At 38.6% G+C, this 22173-nt stretch overlaps 2 protein-coding genes across 9 annotated transcripts in view; one reads left to right on the top strand and one right to left on the bottom strand.

Annotated features, from left to right (window-relative positions):
* SWAP70 (switching B cell complex subunit SWAP70) overlaps window positions 1-22173 on the bottom strand; it is a 158309-nt gene that overhangs the window by 1512 nt on the left and 134624 nt on the right. Inside the window, exon 13 of one of the 5 annotated variants that reach the window (XM_044929500.2) lies at window positions 18859-18990. The exons of the other annotated variants lie outside the window; for them this stretch is intronic. The gene's annotated coding sequence lies outside the window, so the exon portion shown is untranslated. The remainder of the gene's footprint in view (window positions 1-18858; window positions 18991-22173) is intronic. 5 annotated transcript variants of the gene reach the window in all.
* The window catches only part of SBF2 (SET binding factor 2), a 509682-nt gene that overhangs the window by 477010 nt on the left and 10499 nt on the right, over window positions 1-22173 (top strand). For all 4 annotated transcript variants that reach the window (XM_025265781.3, XM_025265782.3, XM_044929499.2 and 1 more), the window contains one exon: window positions 20056-20182. In XM_025265781.3, coding sequence (XP_025121566.1) covers window positions 20056-20182 — 127 coding nt within the window. The remainder of the gene's footprint in view (window positions 1-20055; window positions 20183-22173) is intronic.

The raw sequence follows: 22173 nt of genomic DNA, 5'->3' as shown, positions 1-22173 counted from the left end.
ACACATTAGCAGTGACTTGTACACCACCTCCACCTGGATGCCATTCCCAGCTTACACACACTGGAGGTTATGTTTTTGATTGCTCCACAGCTTTTTAAAGACCTACTGAATAATTTTAATTGATTTTAGCAGCATCTGGAGAAGCTGGCCGCAAGGTTGAGCTTATGCTTTTAAACTCTGTAGCAAATGATATATTTGCTTCCTGTTGGAATATTAGCCTTTTGATTCGGATTCCTTTCAGCAAATAGATGAAGGAGAAGCGTGAAGCCCATTGTCTGTGAAACAGAAAACTTAACTGAGACCAAAGGAGATGTGCAGGCATCTCTTCTCACTTCTGGACAGGTGAAGGCATACACGTTCTTCATGAAATACTTATCTCACACTTCCTATGCTAACCGAGTGCACCAGGCTGTTTCCTGCCTCCCTGTCTGCCTCCCACCCCCTTGCAGTCATTGCTAATACTTCTTGACCACTTACTATTATGCCAGGCACTGTTCTCAGCACTACATTTCATGATTCTTTCTAGGTAATCCTTGAACCTTTTCGAGGCCTCTTCTTTTGTATTCTAACGAACCATCTACAGACTTCCTTGATAGCATCTATACACTAGCATCCATCTATTGACAAATGCCTGTTGCCTTCTAGAATTCTTGGGAGCAGGGTCTGTGTCATATTAGTCTTCATATCCCTAATATCTAATTATAATTTCAGTCTCTGGAGTGTAGTACACCCTCAGTACATAAGTACAACGAATGAATACATGAAAATTTGAATGACCACCTGGTTCAGCCTTATTCAGGCCCTCGTTACCCTTCATCAGGACCATCTCGGATATCCTAAGTACAATTGCTAGTAAAATCTTCTGAATGCTCAGATATGATGCTGTTATCCTCTTTTACAAAAATCTTTAAAGCAGACAGAAACTTTCAGTGGCTCTGTGTCATAAAGAATTACTCACATACAACTTGAATATAATACTGTCAAAAATCACTTGAAAGGTTTTTAAGGCTCCTTACTGGATGTCCGTGTTGTCTCAGTAAGTACTCTCAATCAGTTTTAGCCCTGCATTGAAATAATATCACTGTTTATTCAGTTGAATACTAGATGAAGCAACTGACTGTCTTTTAATGTCTTTGGCATATACAAATGTGTATCTTTAACAATTAAAGTCACAGTCTTCATAATGTGGTGTTCACACTTAAAGAACATGTAGGGATTAAAAAAGCACAATAGAAAAAAAATCAATAAAACCAAGTGCTGGTTCTTTGAAAGGGTAAACAAAATCGACAAACTTCTGGCCTGGCTCACCAAAAAGAAAAGAGAGAAAACCCCTCAAAAAAAACAAAATAAGAAATGAAATGAAAAAGGAGAAATCTCAGCTGATACCACAGAAATACAAAGACCATAAGAGAATACTATGAACAATTATATGCCAACAAATTTGACAAGCTAAAAAAAAAATGAACAACTTCTAGAAACGTTGTTGTTTTTAGTCACTAAGTCTTGTCTGACTCATTTTGCAACCCCATGGACTGTAGCCCACCAGGCTCCCCTGTCCATGGGGTTTCCCAGACAAGAATACTGAAGTGGGTTGCCACTTCCTTCTCCAGGAGATCTTTTTGACCTAGGGATCAAACCTGTGTCGCCTGTATTCTTTACCATAGACCCACCAGGGACGCCTTCTAGAAGCATAAAACTCACCAAAATTGAATCAAGAAGAAATAGATAATTTGAACAGAATGATCACTAGAAGTGAAAGAACCTGTAATTAAAAAAAAAAAAACTCCCTACAAACAAAAGTCTAGGACAAGATGGCTTCACAGGTGAATTCTACCAAATATACAAAAAACTTATACCGATTCTTCTGAAACTCTTACAAAAGTTTGAAGAGGAGGGAACAGTCCCAAAGACATTATATGAAGCCACCATTAGTTACCCTGATACCAAAACCAGACAAAGATACCACTAAAAAAGAAAATTACAGGCCAATATCTTTGGTGAATATAGATGCAGAAATTCTCAACAAATGTTAGCAAACTGGATCCAACAACACAGAGAAAAGATGATACACCTTCTTCATTTGAGATTCATCCCAAGTTTACAAAAATGGTTCAAAATATGCAAATCAGTGTGACGCACCACATTACAAAGACAATCAAAAACCACATGATCATCTCAGTAGATGCAGAGAAACCATTTGGCAAAATTCAACATCCATTCATGATAAAAACTTTTACTTAAGTGAGTTACAGTGGACATATCTCAACATAATAAGAGCTATTTATGACAAACCCATAGCCAATATAATACTCAACAGTGAAAAGCTAAAATCTGGAACAAGGATGCCCACTCACACTTTTATTCAACATAGTATTGAAAGTCCTAGGCACAGCAATCATACAAGAAAAATAAAAGGTATCCAAATTGAAAGGAAGAGGTAAAATTGTCACTATATGCAGATGATGTGGTACTATGTATCGAAAACACTACAGACACCATACAAAAACTACTAGATCTAATCAGTTCAGCAAAGTAGCAGGATACAAGACTATTCAGAAATTGGTTGTATTTCTTTACACTAACAATAAATACAAGAAAGGTAGTGTAAAAAATAATAACTTTTTAAATTGCACCCCCTCAAAAAAAAAAATACTAGGAATTAACCAGACCAAGGAGATGAAAGACTTATACACTGAGAACTGTAAAATATTAATAAAGGAAATTTAAAGAGGCTTCACAGAAATAGAAAGATATCCTGTGCTCTTGAATTGGAAGAATTAATATTGTTTAAATGGCAGTACTACTCAAAGCAATCTACAAAAGTAATACAATCCCTATCAAATTATCCATGACATTTTTCACAGAACTAGAATAAGTAATCCTAAAATTTGTGTGGAATCATAAAAGATCTAGAATTGCCAAAGTAATTCTGAGGGGGAAAAAGACAAAGTAGGAAGCCTAACTGTCCCAGATTTCAGATAATACTACAAAGCTACATTAATCAAAATTGTGATATTGGTACAAAAACAGACATATGGATCAATGGAATAGAATAGAGAGCCCAGGAATAAATCCACACACCTACCTACCGTCAGTTAATCTTTGACAAAGGGAGCACGCTGCATGTAAATCAGTGAAGTTAGAACACACCCTTACACCGTACACAAAAATAAACTCAAAATGGCTTAAAGATTTAACCATAACACCATAAAAATCCTAGAAGAGAGCATTGACAAAACATTCTCTGACATAAACTGTACCGTTGTTTTCTTAGGTCAGTCTCTCAAGTCAATAGAAATAAAAATAAACAAATGGGACCTAATCAAACTTACAAGGTTTTGCACAGCAAAGGAAACCATAAAAAAAAAAGGCAGGGGGGGAGGGCAACCTACTGAATGGGAGAAAATATTTGCAAATGATGTGAACAACAGGGTTTAATCTCCACAATATACAAACAGCTCATATGACTCAACAACAAAAATAAACAGCCCAATGGAAAAATGGGCAAAAGACCTTAATAGACATATTTCTTCAAAGAAGATATACAGATGGCCAGTAGGCACATGAAAAGATGCTCAACATTGCTAATCATTAGAGAAATGCAAATCAAAACTGAAATGAGGTACAACCTTCACCCGTCACACCAGCCACCGTTAAAGTCCCCAAATGACAAATGGTGGTGAGGATGTGGAGAAAAGGGGAGTTTCCTGCACTGTTGGTGGAAGTGCAACTTGGTGCAGCCACTGTGGAAACAATGTGGAAGTTCATCAGAAATCTAAAACCAGAATTACCATATGATCAGTAATCCCACTCCTGGGCATATACCTGGGCAAAACTATAATTCAAGAAGATACATGCACCCCTAAATTCATAGCAGCACAATCCACAATAGCCAGGACATGGAAACAACCTAAATGTGAATGGATAAAGAAGATGTGGTACATATATACAATGAAATACTACTTAGCCATAAAAAAGAATGAAATAATGCCATTTACAGCAACATGGATGCAAGTAGAGATTATTATACTAAGTATGTCAGAAAGAGAAAGACAGATACCACGTGGTGTCACTTATATGTGAAATCTGAAATATGGCACAAATGAACTTATCTACAAGACAGAAATAGACTCACAGACATAGAAATAAAACTTGGCGGTTGCCAAGGAAGGTGTGGGGAAGAAGAGGGATAGATTGGGAGTTTAGAATTGGTCATTGCAAACTATTACATTTAGAATGAATAAATGACAAAGTCCTATCGTATATAGCACAGGAAACTACATTCAGTCTCCCAGGATAAAACATAATGGAAAAGGATATTTTTTAAAAATATACTTCAATGAGAGGAGTGGCAGGTAAAGTCACTCATGCAGACTTTTTTAAAATAAGAATTAAACTGAACCCATGTCAAGTTTTTGGGGTTTGTTTTTTTTTTTTTGGCCACACTACACAGCTTGCAGGAATCTTAGTCCCCTGACCAGGGGTTGAACCCAGGCCCTGAGCACTGCCAGTGCAGAGTCCTAACCACTGAGCCACCAGGGCCTTCCCCCATCAAGCTTTTCTTACATAAGAATTAAACTGAAAATAGGCCATTTGTTTATAAGCTTCTTTACTAGGCACTTTAAGATATTATCCGTAGGCATTTGAAAATATCCATATTTTTGTTTTCACATTTTTATCCTAAAATTAATTTTTTTTTCAGCTAAAATGAGTTTGTAACTGTTCCTTTTCTGCAACATGTTGAAGTGACATCCTCAGATTTCACAGCATGAAATAAAGTTTAAAATAAGTTTAGGGACTTCCCTGGTGGCCCAGTGGCTAAGACTCTGCATTCACAATGCAGGGGGCCTGGGTTCTATCCCTGTTTGCGAAACTAGATCCCACATGCCACAACTAAGACCCAATGCAGCCAAATAAATATTTAAAAATAAAATAAGTAAATTTAACTTCTGCTTCCACAATAAGGGATTAAGACTCTAAAGACAGCTCTCCCCCGCCCCCACCACCAGAGCATAATTGTAAACCTAGACATGGGGAAAGGAAATATTTCAACAAATGGAATAACTGGATATCTGTATAGAAAACTATGAACCCCGAATTCTTACATCATTCACAGAAATTTGCCTGAAATGGATCATTGTCCTAAATTGCTAAAGGAAATTTTTCAAGTAGAAAATAAATGATAAAAGAAGGAATCTTGGGATATCAGGAAGGAAAAAAAGAACAACAGAAAGTAAAATGTGGGTAAAGAATTGATGCTTTTGAACTGTGGTGTTGGAGAAGTCTCTTGAGAGTCCCTTGGACTGCAAGGAGATCAGCCCTGGGATTTCTTTGGAAGGAATGATGCTAAAGCTGAAACTCCAGTACTTTGGCCACCTCATGCGAAGAGTTGACTCATTGGAAAAGACTCTGATGCTGGGAGGGATTGGGGGCAGGAGGAGAAGGGACTGACAGAGGATGAGATGGCTGGATGGCATCACTGACTCGATGGACGTGAGTCTGGGTGAACTCCGGAAGCTGGTGATGGACAGGGAGGCCTGGCGTGCTGCGATTCATGGGGTCGCAAAGAGTCGGACACGACTGAGCAACTGAACTGAACTGAAACACAATATACTTTTCTCTTGAGTTCGCTAAGTTATTCTTGAAGCAAATATTATAACACTATTTGATGTTCCCAATATAGGTAGAGGAAATAGTTAAGACAACTGGAAATGAAGGAGCACAAAGAGATGTGAAGGCAAGTAAGGCTTCTACACTTCACTGAAGCTGGTAAAATACCAACACTGGTTGACCATAACAATATATGTAGTGTAATATCTAGAACAACCACTAAAAAAGCTATATAAGGATATACTCTCAAAAACACTATAGATAAGTCAAAATGGAATTCTAAAAAATGTTCAAGTAATCCATATAAGGCAGGAAAATAAAAAAAGGGAAAAAAATATAGAACTGAAGACAAAACGTAAAATGACAGACTTCAGCCTTAACATGTCAATAATTGCATTAAATGGAGACAGTCTAAATACAACATGACCTAACAACATGCTTTTTATAGGAAACTCAGCTCAAATATGAAAGTATCATTATAGAAGTTTTATTTGTAATAGCCAGAAATTGCAGGGGAGAGGGGACAAAATGTCTTGAAATAGGTAAATGGCTAAACAGACTGTGGTACATCCACACCACAGAATACTGCTCAGCAATAAAAAGGGGTGAGCTGCTGATAACAGGCAACAATATGAATGGATCTCAAGAGCATGATGTTGAGTAAGCAGTCTCAAATGGTCACACACTATGATTCCGTTAGCATAACATTTTCAAAAATGACAAAATTATAGAGATTAATTATTGATTGTGAGGGTGTGGAGATAGTGGGGAGAAGAGAATAGGTATGACTATAAAAGGGTATCATGAAAAACCATTATCCATCAGCTGGTGAACAGATGAACTGAGTCTGGTATATGCTCACAGTGGAATGTTAATCAGCAAGCAAAGGGAATGAAATAATACACACAACATGGACGTGTCAAAAGCATGATCCATGAAAAAAGAGAAATCTCATCACAAGGAGAATTTGTTTTTCTTCTTCTTTTCTCTGTATGAGATGGTAGATGTTAGCTAAATACATTGTGGTAATCATTTCATAATATATGTGATTCAGACAACCATACTATATGCCTTAAACCTTTACAGTGATGTATACCAACTATTTCTCATTAAAACCAGGGAGAAAAATAGGTTAAAAAGACTACAGACTACACACTCTATGCTTAGAGGATATCCTACAAAAGGCAAAATAGTGGTAGAAAAATAGATCGGTGGTCACCTGGAACCAGCGGTCAGGGCAGGGAATCAGCTCCCAAAGGGCATGAGCAAGCTTCATAGGGTGAGGGAACTATTCTGCATCCTCATCGTGGTGGCGGTTACACCGCCACAATTACACAAACGTGTGACCAAAACGAGTCAACCTGTATGCTTAAAATAGGGAAATTTTAGTATATTTAAAGTGTACTTCAATGAACCTGAAAAAAAAATATTTTAAATAGTAACTCCAACCTGTCAGTAAACTGGAGTTCTAAAAAAAGACAACTGCTCTCTAGTTTCTCTAAAGAAAAACTTGCCGGTGTGATACCCAGAGCGGACTTATAAACCCGGCTGCCTGCTTTCTGGAAGTTCGGCAGGAAGTAGGCCCGGGGAAATCCCAGTGAAGCATGCAGGTTTTCACTTTCTCCAGACATTGGCAGTCTCATCATTAACGTACTTGTGCACAGGGGTCCCCAAGCCCAGAACTTACCAAGTTTGGTTTTTCAAGACAACAAACCTCTAGTCTCTTGCCTGCAAGAAGGTAGTCACATGGGGTAGGAAAGGACCCTGGAAGTCTTGGCACTGCCTCTCTAGACTTACAACTGTTCTCATTTTTAGCCCCGATTTCATCCCTTTATGGGCTTTCCTGGTGGCTCAGACAGTAAGAATCTGCCTGCAATGCAGGAGACTGGGGTTCAATCCCTGATGGAAGATCACCTGGAGAAGAGAATGACAACCCTCTCCAGTATTCTTGCCTGGAGAATTCCGTGGAAAAAGGAGCCTCGTGAGCTACAATCCATGGGGTAGCAAAGAGTCCAACACGACTGAGCGACCCCATAAAGGGGGTAACACTTAACCCCTTTATAGCACTTGGGCTTCTGAGACTTTTTGGGTTTACAGAGCAAACTCTTACTTTTCAAATCATTTTCATCCTACAGGCATTCTAGTATAGCTTCTTATCTTCTGTCATTTTCTGCTATTCTTAAATTTTCCATCTTTCAGAATTTTCTTGATCTTCTCCTGTCTCCTGCTCCCTTTCTCCCCACCTCCTTTTCGACTTTGTACCTTTTAAAAATCCCTTTTCTTTACTTGAGGGAGAGTTGCTAGGGGGTGTGTCTGTGTGGCTGAACTTGGCTTCAGTTAAACACACTATTAAAGGTGTTGAACACCCACATTCACCTTGCAGAGCTCTGCATATCTAAATATTCGCATCAGCAAAAGAATCCACTCACAAGGAGAGTCACGGAATATTCTCATATAAGACACACTGTCCTCACAGATGGGAATATCATTGTGTCCCAAGTATAATAATAATTACTTGAAATGTAATGCTTGTATTTTATTGTTGGGGTGGGATGAGTTGAATGGAAGCATGTTGGAAAGTAACCTGTGTTCTACAAGTACCTCTTTAGTGGTGTAACCAAACCAATTCAACGTAAACTAAAATGAAGTATGAATTACATTTCTGTTACCTTTAGAATTCATTACAACAGATGCTTAAACTGTGTATTGTTAAGTTAGATAAAGGAACATGGGGCATATGTTTAATTTTTGGAACTTTCTTATTTTAAACAAGAGTTAAAATGCAAATATTCTGTATAAACCAGTCAGTTCTGAAACTGAAAGCAAAAGTTGACTTAATGAAAGCTCAATTACTTGCAGGTGAGTGCTTCACAGGATCCAAAGACCCTTTAGTATGATTTCAAATCTGGTTGTACCATGTTTAAAAAAAAAAACAAAATAGATATTTTTAAAAATTTGTCTGAACCCTCAACTTAGTACCCTAACATAATTACCTGAGTGCAGGCAAGTCATGGCAAAGTGAGTATATGACATTAATTGCAGTATTTAAAGAATGTTTGGCTGTGATAGTTTTGGTGAAGTAGATTATTTTGTGCTGAAAGGGATTATATATTCATTCAGAAACAGGAGACTATAGTTAACAGATAGTGCTTTTGATTCTTGCTGACTTAATTATATGGTAGTGTTTCCTCATCTCTTCCATACTGGTTTTAGGCATTAGAAAATGCCTTCTTGGAATACCTTTCAAGTGAACACTAACGCTCTACACGACTCTCCTTTGCCAGACAGTTCGAATTAGTGCTGTCCTCAGTCTCTCAGGAGCACAAAACAGAGCCAGGCCCAAGAACATTTTAAAAAATAAGTGCAAAATTATGCAGCAGCAAGCGAAACTTTCCCAGGTGGAATGTGTTCACTGCTTATTAACCATTTGTAACACACTGAATGCCAAAAGGCAGTCCATGGACGTATGCTTAGACTTGCCCATTAGTGCTAATAGAGTTACAAAGAAAACAGATGAAGCACTGATCTTAAATTAGAACTGCCTCATCATATAAAAAGCCATTGTTTACGCCAGTATATCCAGGTGTCAGATGAATTATAAATGCTGGATCACTGTTTCATAATAGCTACATCTGGCAGATTTTTTTGTTGCTTCTAAAAGAAATTGGCTTAGCTCTGATGATATCATTACAGGATGCTTCCTTTTCTTAAAATAGTTGAACCAAACTTAGAAGGAAAACACATCCAAAAAATTTGTTTTAATTACCTAAAATTTCTTTCTAAAAGTAAGGGGGAAAAATACGTAAAGTATGAATTTGAAAACATGGCATGTCGGAAAGCATCTCCTTTATTCCAGCATTAGATTAAATCTTTGAGTGCATCTTAGGACTTTCTCATTATTTCCTGTTTGGAGAAAAACAAGTAACAGTTATAACTTTGCCTTTGACGTTTATTCAGTTTGTAAATTGACTCACTCTGGTCTGACTTTATGATAGGATTCTCCTCACAGTTATCACATGCCAGCGCTATGCTAGCACTATGCTAGGTCCTATTCCAAAGAGAAAAGCTATTTGCCTTTTAGAGATGTGAGCTTTCCCTTGAGTACATATTTGAGCAGCTAAGCTGCCCCCTCACATAGGTCAGTTACTCTAAAATGTATCCATGAGTATTGGCAAAATAACTGCATTTAATGGATTCATGGTATATTCAAGAGTTTCTAGTGTCTGCCTGCTTCCCAGTCAACTGAAAACTGGCAAAAGTGGCATACTCTAAGCTGTTTTATAACAAAGCAATTGCACGTTAAAAGCTTTTAATGTTTGAGCCCATAAAGTATGTTTGAGTTTGCATATTAGTCTCATTTACTAATTTTTGATCTTTAAACAAATTATTTAACCTCTTTTCGGAGAAGGTGATGGCACCCCACTCCGGTACTCTTGCCTGGAAAACCCCATGGACGGAGGAGCCTGGTGGGCTGCAGTCCGTGGGGCCGCTAAGAGTCGGACATGACTGAGCGACTTCACTTTTCATTTTCCTGCATTGGAGAAGGAAATGGCAACCCACTCCAGTGTTCTTGCCTGGAGAATCCCAGGGACGGGGGAGCCTGGTGGGCTGCCGTCTATGGGGTCGCACAGAGTCGGACACGACTGAAGCGACTTAGCAGCAGCAGCAGCAGAACTTCAGTTTCTTTATATATGTTTATATATATATATATCTCAGAAGGATTAAAAATCTTATGTGAAATGATTGGCACAGAAGGTACACAGTTAATGTTTGTTAAATCTTAATCTGTGAAATAACAAAAACTAGTATTAGCTACCTGTTTTTTCTAGGATGTGTCTAGTATACTCATAATTTTTAAAATGTTGATACCATTAAATACAGGTTCTCTTGTAGCTTAATATTTGTAATTCCTGAAATAAAATCCAATTTTAACTTTTTATATTTTATTCCTAAAATGTTGATTTTTCCTGGGATTTGAGTCATAGCTTAGTTTTATGAGTCTTTAAATTTTACAAAGTACTTAATGGCATATGGGCAAAAAGTAAAACCCTATAAATTCATATTTCTCCAGATTCCATTTCATATTCTCTTCTTATAAATAAGTGAAATTGGCAGGTTTTAGTACTTAATGGAAAATAAAACCAAAAATACCTCAAACAGCTTAGTCCTAATATTTTAAATCTGTATATATTTTTTCTCTTTATCAAGATAAATACAAAATTGTTTTGAACAACAGAATCCAGATGATGATTGAAAGAGGCCTAAAACTCTGTTCATCAGCATATTTGGGGAAATGCTCACATAGAATTAATTTATAGCCTGAGATGCCTATCATTCCCAGTTCTGCATAATACAGTACAGCTAAATTTATTTGAAGCAGACTTGCCTTTAGGCAAGTCATAGCCAACAATAAAGAAAACTAATGAAACCAAAAGCTTTTCTTTGAAAAGATCAGTAAAATTAATAAACCTCTAGCCAGACTGAAAGGGAAAAAAAACACAAATTACCAGTATTAGCAATGAAGAAGATGACATCCCTACAGATTCTATAGGTAGTAAAAGCAGCATAAGGGAATATTGTGAACAATTTTGCATCAGTAAAATTAAAATTTTAGTTCAAATGGACAGATTCTTTGAAAGACATAAACGATCCCACTCACTCGAGAAGAGATATATAACCTGAATAGGCCTGTGTCTAGTAAAGAAATTGAAATTGTAGTCAAAACCTTTCCATGTAGAAAGATGGCTTCAGGCCTCAGTGGCTTAACTGGCAAATTCTACCAAGTATTTAAGGAAGTAAAAGTTGTTCCATCATGTCCTACTCTTTGCGACCCCATGGACTATATAGTCCATGGAACTCTCCAGTCCAGAATACTGGAGTAGGTAGCCTTTCCCTTCTCCAGGGGATCTTCCCAACTCAGGGGTCGAACCCAGGGCCTCCTGGATTGCAGGCGGATCCTTTACCAGCTGAGCCACAAGGGAAGCCAATACTGGAATGGGTAACCTATTCTTTCTCCAGTGGATCTTTCCAACTGGGAATTGAACCAGGGTCTCCTGCATTGCAGGCAGATTCCTTACCAACTGAGCTAACAGAGAAGCCCAGGGTAGAAATAATAGCAATTCTACAAAAACTCTTCCAGAAAATTTAAGCAAAAAGCCATTCAGTGTATGAGGCCAGCATTACCTTGGTCTGACAAAGAAAAATGGAAACTATAGATCAGTATCTCTGATGGTCATAGATTCAAATTTTCTAAACAGAATTTCAGCAAATCAAATTCAACAATATATTTTAAAAGTGACATACCATGGTCTGCTGCTGCTACTGCAGAGTCGCTTCAGTCGTGTCCGATTCTGTGCGACCCCATAGACAGCAGCCCACCAGGCTTCCCCGTCCCTGGGATTCTCCAGGCAAGAACACTGGAGTGGGTTGCCATTTCCTTCTCCAATGCATGAAAGTGAAAAGTGAAAGTGAAGTCGCTCAGTCGTGTCCGACTCTTAGTGACCCCTGGACTACAGTCTACCAGGCTCCTCCATCCATGGATTTTCCAGGCAAGAGTACTGGAGTGGAGTGCCATTGCCTTCTCTGATACCATGGTCAAATGGGGTTTATTCTAGGAAGGCAGTCAGTTTCACACTTGAAATCAATTAGTGTAACTCACCATATTGGAGAAGGCAATGGCAACCCACTCCAGTACTCTTGCCTGGAAAATCCCATGGACGGAGGAGCCTGGTGGGCTGCAGTCCATGGGGTCGTGAAGAGTCGGGCATGACTGAGCGACTTCACTTTCACTTTTCACTTTCATGCATTGGAGAAGGAAATGGCAACCCACTCCAGTGTTCTTGCCTGGAGAATCTCAGGGATAGAGGAGCCTGGTAGGAGGCCATCTACGGGGTCACACAGAGTCGGACACGACTGAAGTGACTTGGCAGCAGCAGCAGCAGCAACTCACCATATTAAGGAACTAGGACTTCCCTAGTGGTCCAGTGATTAAGAATCTGCCCGCTAGTGCAGGGCACACAAGTTCTATCTCTGGTCTGGGGAGATCCCACATGCCAAAGGGCAACTAAGCCAGTGCCCCACAACTCCTGAGCTCATGTTGCAGAGTCTGAGTGCCACAGCTACTAAAGCCTGCAGGCCTAGACCCCATGCTCTACAACAAGAGAAGCCACCACAATGAGAAGCCTGCATACTGCAACAAGAGTAGCCCCCACTCACCGTAACTAGAGAAAGCCTGTGCACAGCAACGAAGACCCAGTGCGGCTAAAAAACATATTAAGGGACTAAAAAAAAAAAACCCATACAATCATTTCAATAGATGCAGAGAAAAAGCTGACAAAATATAAAATCCCTTCCTTGTGAAAATTCTCAGAAATTCTCTTAAACTATAAACAGTATCAAAAACAAAAAAAACCTACAGCTAATATCATACTTAATAGTGAAAGATTGAATGCTTTCCTCCTAAGATGAGGAACAAGATGTGAATGCCTGCTTCACCACTTCTATTCAACATTGTACTAAACTTAATAGCCATGCAATAAGGCGAGAAAATAATAATAAAGACACCCACGTTAGAAAGGAAGAAGTAAAACTAGCTTTATTCGCAAACAACATGATTATCTATGGATTCTACCTCCAAAAAAAGATACTAAAATAAATGAGTTTAGCAAAGCTGCAGAATACATGCTCAATATACAAAAATCAATGTTAGCAATAAACTATAGGAAAATTGAAATTTAAAAATATTACTATTTACAACAGTATCAAAAAAAATGAAAGAAATTTAGCAAAATACATTAAAGACCTAGACACAAACTATAAAATATTACTAAGAGAAAATAAAAAGAAAATATTTACTAAATAAATCAAGAAATACCTGTTGTTCATGGATCAGAAAACTCGATGTTAAAATATCAGTTTCCCCAAATTAAAGATTCAATGTAATCATAATAAAACTCCTAGGAGGCTAGTTTGTAGAAACTGGCAAACTTAATTCAATTAAATCCATATGGAAAGGCAAAGGATCTAGAATAGCCAAAACAACTTTGAAAAAGAACAAAATTGGGGGACTAACATTATCTGATTTTATTATAATGCTGTAGTAATCAAAACAGGATGATAATTGGTATAAAGATAGACAAATAGATCAATGTAACAGAATAGACAGTCCAGAAATAGTTCCATATATATATATGATATATGGACAACTGATTTTTTACAAAGATGCAAAACTAATAGGTAAATATATCACTTATTTGTGGAATCGAAAATATGATAACAGTAACATACTCACAAAACAGAAACAGATTCACAGACATAGAAAAAAAAAATTATGATTTCCAGAGGGGAAAGGGGGTGGGGTAGGGGTAAGTTAGGAGTTTGGGATTAGCAAACTACCATATATAAAATAGTTAAGCCACAAGGCCCCACTGTATAGCACAGGGAACTATATTCAATGTCTTGTAATAAACCATAATGGAAAAGAATATGAAAGAGAATATATGTGTGTGTGTATAAATATATATATGATGTATATGTATGTGAAAGGTGCTCAGTCATGTCCGACTCTTTGTGACCCCATGGACTATACAGTCTTTGGAATTCTCTAGGCCAGAATACTGGAGTGGGTACCCTTTCCCTTCTCCAGGGGATCTTCCCAACCCAGGGACTGAACCCTGGCTTCCTGCATTGCAGGTAGCTTCTTTACCAGCTGAGCCACCGGGAAAGCCCATACATATACATATATACACACATACATATATGTATGTGTGTATATATAGATAAATAGTCACTGCGTCATGCGCCAGAAGCTAATGCAACATGGTAAATCAGCTACACGTCAACAAAAAGTTTTAAATAAAAAAAAGTCTAAACAATAGGTAGAAAAGAGTCTTTTCAACAAATGGTATCAGACAATTGGATTTCCAGATGCAAAATGGAAAATGGGTCATTTCTTTTGACCCATACCTTGCATCCAAATAAAAATTAATTCCAAAGGGGTCATAATACTCTACTTCTAGAAGAAAACATGGGAAGAAATCCTTGTGATCGTGGGTTATGAGACAAGGATATCTTAGATTCAACACCAAAAGCATCATCCATAAAAGGTAAAAATTAGATAAATTCAGTCAATTCAGTTCAGTCACTCAGTCGTGTCCGACTCTTTGCAACCCCATGAATCGCAGCACACCAGGCCTCCCTTAGATAAATTAGACTTTGTCAAAGTTAAAAACTTTTGTTTTTCAAAATCACTGTTAAAAAAATGAAAAGACAAATCAGAGTGGGAGAAAACATTTGCAAATCATGTATCTGCTAGAGGACTTATATCTAGTATATATAAAGGATTCTCAAAACTCAATATTTAAGAAACAACCAACCTATTTTTTTAAATAGCATAACATTTATACTGACTTCAAAAATATACAGATGGAAAATTAGCAAATGAAAAGATACTTTTATCATTTATCATTAGGAAATGCAAATTAAAATCATTACTATGTAGCTATTTAACTACTATATTCCTATTTTAATGACTAAAATTTAAAAACTGACTGCCTGGAGTGTTGACAAGGATGTAGAGGAACTGGAACTTTTTAACACTGCTGGTGGGAATATAAAATTATACCACTGAGAAAACAGTTTGACCATTTCTTTAAAAGTTCAACATACCTATCTAATGTATGATTCATCTTTCCATCCCTAGGCAGTTACACAAGAGAAACGAAGGCTTTATGCCCATAAAAAGACTCATACATAACTGTTCACAGCAACATTATATGTAATAACCTCAAATCTAGAAGCAACCCAGTGTCCATCCACAGGTGAATGAATAAACAAACTGTGGTATATCCATGTAGTGGAATACTATCTAGTTATAGAAAGGAGTTTACTACTGAAAACCCAACAACGTAGATGCATCTTAAATAATTATGCTTAGTGAAAGGCACACATACAAAAAGGGTACACATTTCTGATTCCATTTATATAAAGTTCTTGTTGTTCACTTGCTAAGTTGTGTCCTACTCTTCTGCAACCCCATGAACTGTAGCCCGCCAGGCTCCTCTGTCCATGGGATTATCCAGGCAAGAATACTGGAGTGGGTTGCCATTTCCTTCTCCAGGGGATTTTCCCAGCGTAGGGAGTGAACCCACATCTCCTTCATTGACAGGCGGATTCTTTACCACAGAGCCACCAGGGAAGCCCTATATAAAGTTCAAGTAGGTACACATTAACCCATAGTGACAAAAAGCAAATCAGTCACTGCTTGCAGAGGAGGGCGCAGGAAACTTTGGGGAGTTATGGTTGGTAGGTTCACTGTGTTCATGGTGGTAATGGCTTCACAAGTGTATGGAGATGTTAGAATGTAGCATATTCTACACTTTAAGTATATGCAGCTTATTGTATGTCAATTATACCTCATTAAAATTTAAAAAAAAAAAGTGGCCAACAAGCCTCTAAACTCTCACTCGTTCCCCGTAATAAGTCCTTAGAGGCCGTCTCTGCCCTTGATCCCATTTCCTCTATCACAGCGATACTTAATGGGAGGAGGAGGAGGCCTGTGTGTCCTGTGCCTCGTGGAGAGCACTGTGGTGGGGTACGGCAGGAGAGTCCGGGTGTCCTGTTGACAAGGGGAGGGGAGCCAATTAACTGGACAAACTCAGTTTCTGGGATGTAGGACTAAATGGAGAGAGTATAATTTTTCTTTTTTACTAGAAGTCTAAGCACGAGATTTTTGTCTTGTATTCACAATCAGGTCTTAATTTTTCATTATAGTAAAAAGACATTTCAGAAAATTCCTTGAGTTTCTTAATGTCAGATTCCAAACATGGCTAGGCATTAATCAACCTGGCATTCAAGTCACTTTTATTTATTTTTTTCCATCCAAGAAATTTTTACATGCTTGTTGCTTAAAACTATTGCTACCAAGTTGTTCAGCATCTTCTCTTCCACTTCCAACAGACCTGATAATTAACCCCAGCATGGGGACAGACTGTTTTTCACCCCAAGCAGTTACCAACTGCAGGTTCCTTCATGGCCACACGGACGCAGACATCATGGTGCCCCCAAGCGCTCACACCTGGGTGTTTTCTAAGCAGCAGTTCCAGTTCGAGCAGGGCGAGCGCCAGCAGCCTTGAAGAAGTGTCTAGTCTTACTGTCGTTAATTGTAGAGTGCAGGGTTTGTGGTGAGGTCAGTCACTCAGCACAGTGGTCTGTGAGAGCATTTTTCCACTTGTAGAGGAGTTTTCCTTCTAGTCCTAGTGGCTGATCTCCCTGAGTGCCTGTAAGTTCAACTTAAGGTCATATTCATTATCATTTCCATTCTACTTTACCTCAGAAGTGGGTCATTAAAATTATATTCCTAGGCATATTAAATATCAGAATAATCAAGAAAAGATAACAGTTATATATGCAGCAAGTGGTTTTTATGGAGAAGAATCACTGAGAGAAATGTTTTCTTATTCTGGGGCTTTGTTTAATAATTTTTTTTTTTTTTTAAGTTTTTAGAATTGTCATGGACTAGGTCAGTGGAAATTGCCCTGAACTCTTCCCCTGGATACAGTGAGCCAAGGGTCTGGCCTGTGATTACGGAGTTTTATTCCAAGGGCTATTGGGGCAAAGTTGTTCTTGGAGCTCACACCCAAACACATTGCAGATTTCTCCCTGAGACTCTCAGATGGTAGAGAACCAAGCTCCATCCTGGACCTGTCTCCTTCTATCCCAACAGCCCCAGTCACCCCCTCTCCATCATGTGCACCCTGGCCCCTTGAGGTGGTGCTATGGATTCAGGAACTCAGGCTAAAGAGTTTAAGTTCTAAAACCTGGAATATGGTGCACTACCTCACTATTCAGAGCCACACCCCAGTTGTCCTACAGAAAGCTCCCCTGTCCTGGGGAGGCCAGACGCAACAGGAAGGACGGTAGCTCAGGTCAAGAAAACAGGTCCATCCACAGTTTGCAAGCCTGATGCAGAAGAGTCAGACTGTTTTAATACATCTTCTTAGCCTCCATTTTATTTTGCATTATGTATGAACTAAAATTTTAGTTCAGTGTAAAAGCCAAAAAAAAGTTAATAGGAAAAAAAAATCTTTAATCATCACAGAAATCTAAGTTTCTAATCAAGTGATAAAGGTTGATAAATTGATGGTATCCAGATCATGACTTTAAACTCCCATTGATCTATTGAGCAATCAACATATTGCACATATGCCGCTCTCTTGGCTGACCAAGTGTGAGTCTACATTGCCAAATTAAACATGGAGAGAGAGGAAAGCTGGCTTTTAGACAGCCTGCCTGCAGTGTTCATTTGAAACAGCTTTTAAGCAAATACAATTATGATTGGAACTTATCTCAACCAAGCAAAATTCTCTCATTGGTCATGAGAGAGTGAGCAGTCCAGAGGTGAGGTTGCTGGGTGGACCACAGAGTGTCCCAAGGTCATCAGCCTATCTTCTGCCAACATAAGATGGCTCCAGAGAGTCTGCCTAAAGCACACCACAGCTCAGTGACTGTTCCAGGCTCTGCCTTGCTCCCACCCTCCCATGCCATTCCCTCATCCTTATTCCTCCCTCCAGCGACCTCACTAAGTTACTGATGGAAAATTAAGGTTAAAAGGCATAAGCTCTTCCCTCCCACCCTTGGCACTTGAACATTCTGTCTACTTTTCTTTCTGTCTACTCTTCTATTCCGCCTCATTTTTAAGGCTTTTGCCTACTTCTGGACCCTTGGCCTCATTCATTCTTGCTTTCCCAGGGCCTTACTCTCTTAGTTATCAGCTCTTTCTCCACAGTTTATTCTCTATTGGCTCCTTCTGCCTTGCCCTCAGACAGGCACACCTTTCTTTTGTCAGGAAAACAACTCTTGCTGTCCCCCCGCAAACCACCACCTTCTCTTCTCATTCCTTTCACTGCCAAACTTCTAGCATAATTTTTCTTGTTGTATTACACACTGTTACACCACAAATGCCTGGAAAGCAAGGACCACAGCATACAATAATTCGTATTTGTCAAGTATCTAGCACAGTATGAAGTAAATGAGACAGTGACTGAGGAGCCTAACAAGCCAGGATTCAAATCTGGGCTCTCTCACTACTGTAAGTGACCTTGGGCAAATTACTTAATCCTGCTCATCTTCAGCTTCCTCATCCGCACAGGGTTGGGGGTGGGTGATAATACCTCTCTTCAGAGGATCTGAACAGACATTTTTCCAAAGACATACAAATGGCCAAAGGTATATGAAAAAGTGCTCACTCACCCAGGGATCGAACCCAGGTCTCCTGCATTGCAGACAGACGCTTTAACCTCTGAGCCACCAGGGAAGCCCCAGTAATCATCAGGAAGGTGCAAATTGAAATCACAAGACATCACTTCACACTCGTTCGAATGGCTAGTATCAAAAAGACAAATGGTAACAGTGTAGGAGAGGATGCAGAGAAAAGGGAGCCCTTGTGCACTTCTGGTAGGGATGTGAACTGGTTCAGTCACTATGGAAAACCACATGGAGGCTCCTCAGAATATTAAAATAGAGCTACCATGTGACCCAGCAATCCCATTTCTGGATACATTAGAGGGAATGAAATCGTTATCTCAGAGATACTTCACTGTAGCATTATTCACAATAGTCAAGAAATGGCAGCAACCTAAGTATCCATCTACAGGTGAATGGATAACATATATATATGTTATAAATATAAACATTATATACATAAACATTAGAATATCACTCAGTCATGAGAAAAAAGTAAATCCTGCCATTGCAACAGTGTGGATAAACCCTGAGAGAATTATGCTAAGTGAAATAAGTCAGAGAAAGATAAATACTGTATGATCTCACTTATAGGTAAAACCTTAAAAAGCCTTACTCACAAAAACAGAGTAGAATGGTGGTTACCAGAGGCTGGGGGTTGTGGGGAGGTGGCAGATGGGAGATGTTTGTCTTCCAGACTTAAGAGGAGTAAGTTCTGGGGGTCCATTGTACACCATGGCAACTCTAGTTAGTATTACTGTATTATATCCTTGAAAGTTGCTAAGAAAGTAGATCTTAGATGTTCTCACCACCAAAAAAAAAAAAAGGTAATCGTATGAGGTTATGGAGGTGTTAACTACCACTAACATGGTAATCATTTTACAATAGATTTGTGTATTAAATTACTGTGTTGTACACTTTAAATTTACACAATGTTATATGTCGATTATAGCTCAATAAATCCAGCAAAAAATAATGCGTATCTTGCAGTGTTGTTATGGAGATTATATGAGATTATGCTTGTAAAACCCCCTAGCATGGTATCTGGCAAAGGCCTGGTTCACTTCCCACTTCCACTCCTGTTAGGGATTCAGTTGACTGAGTCACCAAATGGTCTCCCATGCATTTCAGTCAGTGTTCAGTGGCATGGCATCCACTTTTTGTTCCATTTAATTCTTATTCTTTTCTTTGCCTTGTGTGTTTCAGGTTCACAACCAGTATCCAACTGAGTTTGAATTCAATCTCTACTACTTAAAGTTCTTGGCTTTCCACTATGTGTCTAATCGCTTTAAAACATTTCTCCTGGATTCAGACTATGAAAGATTAGAGCACGGTACGTGTTTGCATGCCCTTGTTCAATCTTTTTTTGTTAGTTTTATGTATTTTTAATTAAAAACTCTAATTAAATAATCATCCCCAAGTGTGGCAAGGCCATTTTAGTGTTTTATTCTGAACTATGAAAGTATAATGGACATGAATGAGTGAGATTTTGTGCTGTGCCAGATCTTAGGGACTGCTAGTGGTCATCCTGTAGCACCTTTGAAAACGTAAATCTGCTTATTACTTTCTTATTATCTCCAAGCAGTAGCACTGTTTGTGGAGAAACACCTGACTCCTAGTTATCCCATCCCTGGTACACTCTGGTAGGTTACTGCTCCCCTGGAAGCAGTTTGCATAGCAGTTATGGCCACGGGCTCTGGAGCAAACAGAATACAGTTAAATTTCAACACTGCCAGTTACCAGCCAAGTATCGATACTTAGGACAGGTTAGGTTCCTCTCTGAGTTTCCTCAGTTTCCACATCTTTAAAAGGAGGATAATAATAGCACACACCCCTTTTTGGACCAGGATGACCACATTAATATTTGTAAATTTCTTAGCACAGTTGCTACCACATAGTAAGAACTCAATAAATTTTAGATAGCACCATTATTATAATTTTTAATGGCAGTAGCAGTTCTAAAGAATAGATTCTTAAAAGCTGGTCAGCCCCTGTGTAAACATTGCCCAAGGGGATTTTACGTTCTTACTCTGCTGTTGTTGTAGGAGGGGGAAACGAGGATACACATGAGTATTTTTGTTAAGAAGACAATCAAATAAAGAAAAGCAGTATGTTATGTTTACTGTTTATTTTCAGTATATTATACATACTGAATATTCATAAAGAGGATTCTCTTGATGGCTGAAAATATTTACTAATGTTCTGAGTTTAAAATATGAAAGCAAGAAATACTGTTTTTCAATGCATGCTATTAAACTTGTCTAGTACAATATTTCATACTTTTGGTAAGGGAGACATTACTGGTGATACCATTTCCTTTCCTGTTTGAACTGCCAGACCTTTGTTGACTCAAAATTGTCATTCCACACATCACAATCAGAAACCTTAATTTTTTAGTCACCCTTGTGTTGGGAAGACATTAAGTAGAGCTGGTTACAGTGGACATTAGAGTCACTTAGAGAACTTTTTAAAATGACTTTTATCTGGGGCCCATTCTCATATTCTGTAATTGGTCTGAGGTGAGACCTAAGTGCTGGGACTTTTTGAAGCCCCCGTTTTTTTTGTTGCTGTCTTTTTTAAATGAGTGGCCAGGGTTGAGAACTACTGTTCTGCACTCTACACTTAACAGGTAGAGAAGAAACATGAATTAGTGTTGGTGCTAGTTTAGTCTCTGAGTGATGTCCAACTCCTAAAACTCCATGTCTTGGGGGCCCCTCATAAGATTTTGTGCAGTCTTGGGCATGAGACATTATTTTATGGTAAATAAAATGCTTATTAACTTTTGACTGAGTCTTTTCATGTAAAGCAAGAAAAGACAGCACTCCACGAGAGGCACGCTTCCTGGCCTTTTAAAGAAATACCTCCTGCCTCACGCTCACACACCTTCCTCTCTATTAAAACAAAGTGGGCTCATGTGAGTAACAGACGAAAAGGTACAAATATAGTGCCTGAAACGCCACCCTCCCCAACTCAGCTTTGAACTCACCCAAGGATACAGACCACACCCATCTGACATCTACAGTCTCCCTGACCATGATGTGTGGTGTATGTAAACTACCAAAGAAAACACTTTAAATGGCTTTGTAATAAACAGCCAGCAACTTTATAAAGAAACATAAAATTATGTTTTTAACTGAGTCTCATCAAATCATTTTCCTTCCAGCTTTTTGGAAAAATGTGTAGAATGTCTGCTGGCATGAACCTCTGTGAATCTAGATATAGATGTGGGATGTGGCCTAGGGGGGAGTCATGATGTATTGCTAAATACTTGGGAAAACTTCAGCACATGTTTTCCTTCCATTTGGATTTGTTTCCATATAGCTG

This window comes from Bubalus bubalis, chromosome 16 (assembly GCF_019923935.1).
Source record: "Bubalus bubalis isolate 160015118507 breed Murrah chromosome 16, NDDB_SH_1, whole genome shotgun sequence".
Taxonomy (NCBI): domain Eukaryota; kingdom Metazoa; phylum Chordata; class Mammalia; order Artiodactyla; family Bovidae; genus Bubalus; species Bubalus bubalis.
The sequence above is the reverse complement of the archived record's forward strand: the minus strand, read 5'-3'. Positions and strand labels throughout refer to the sequence as shown.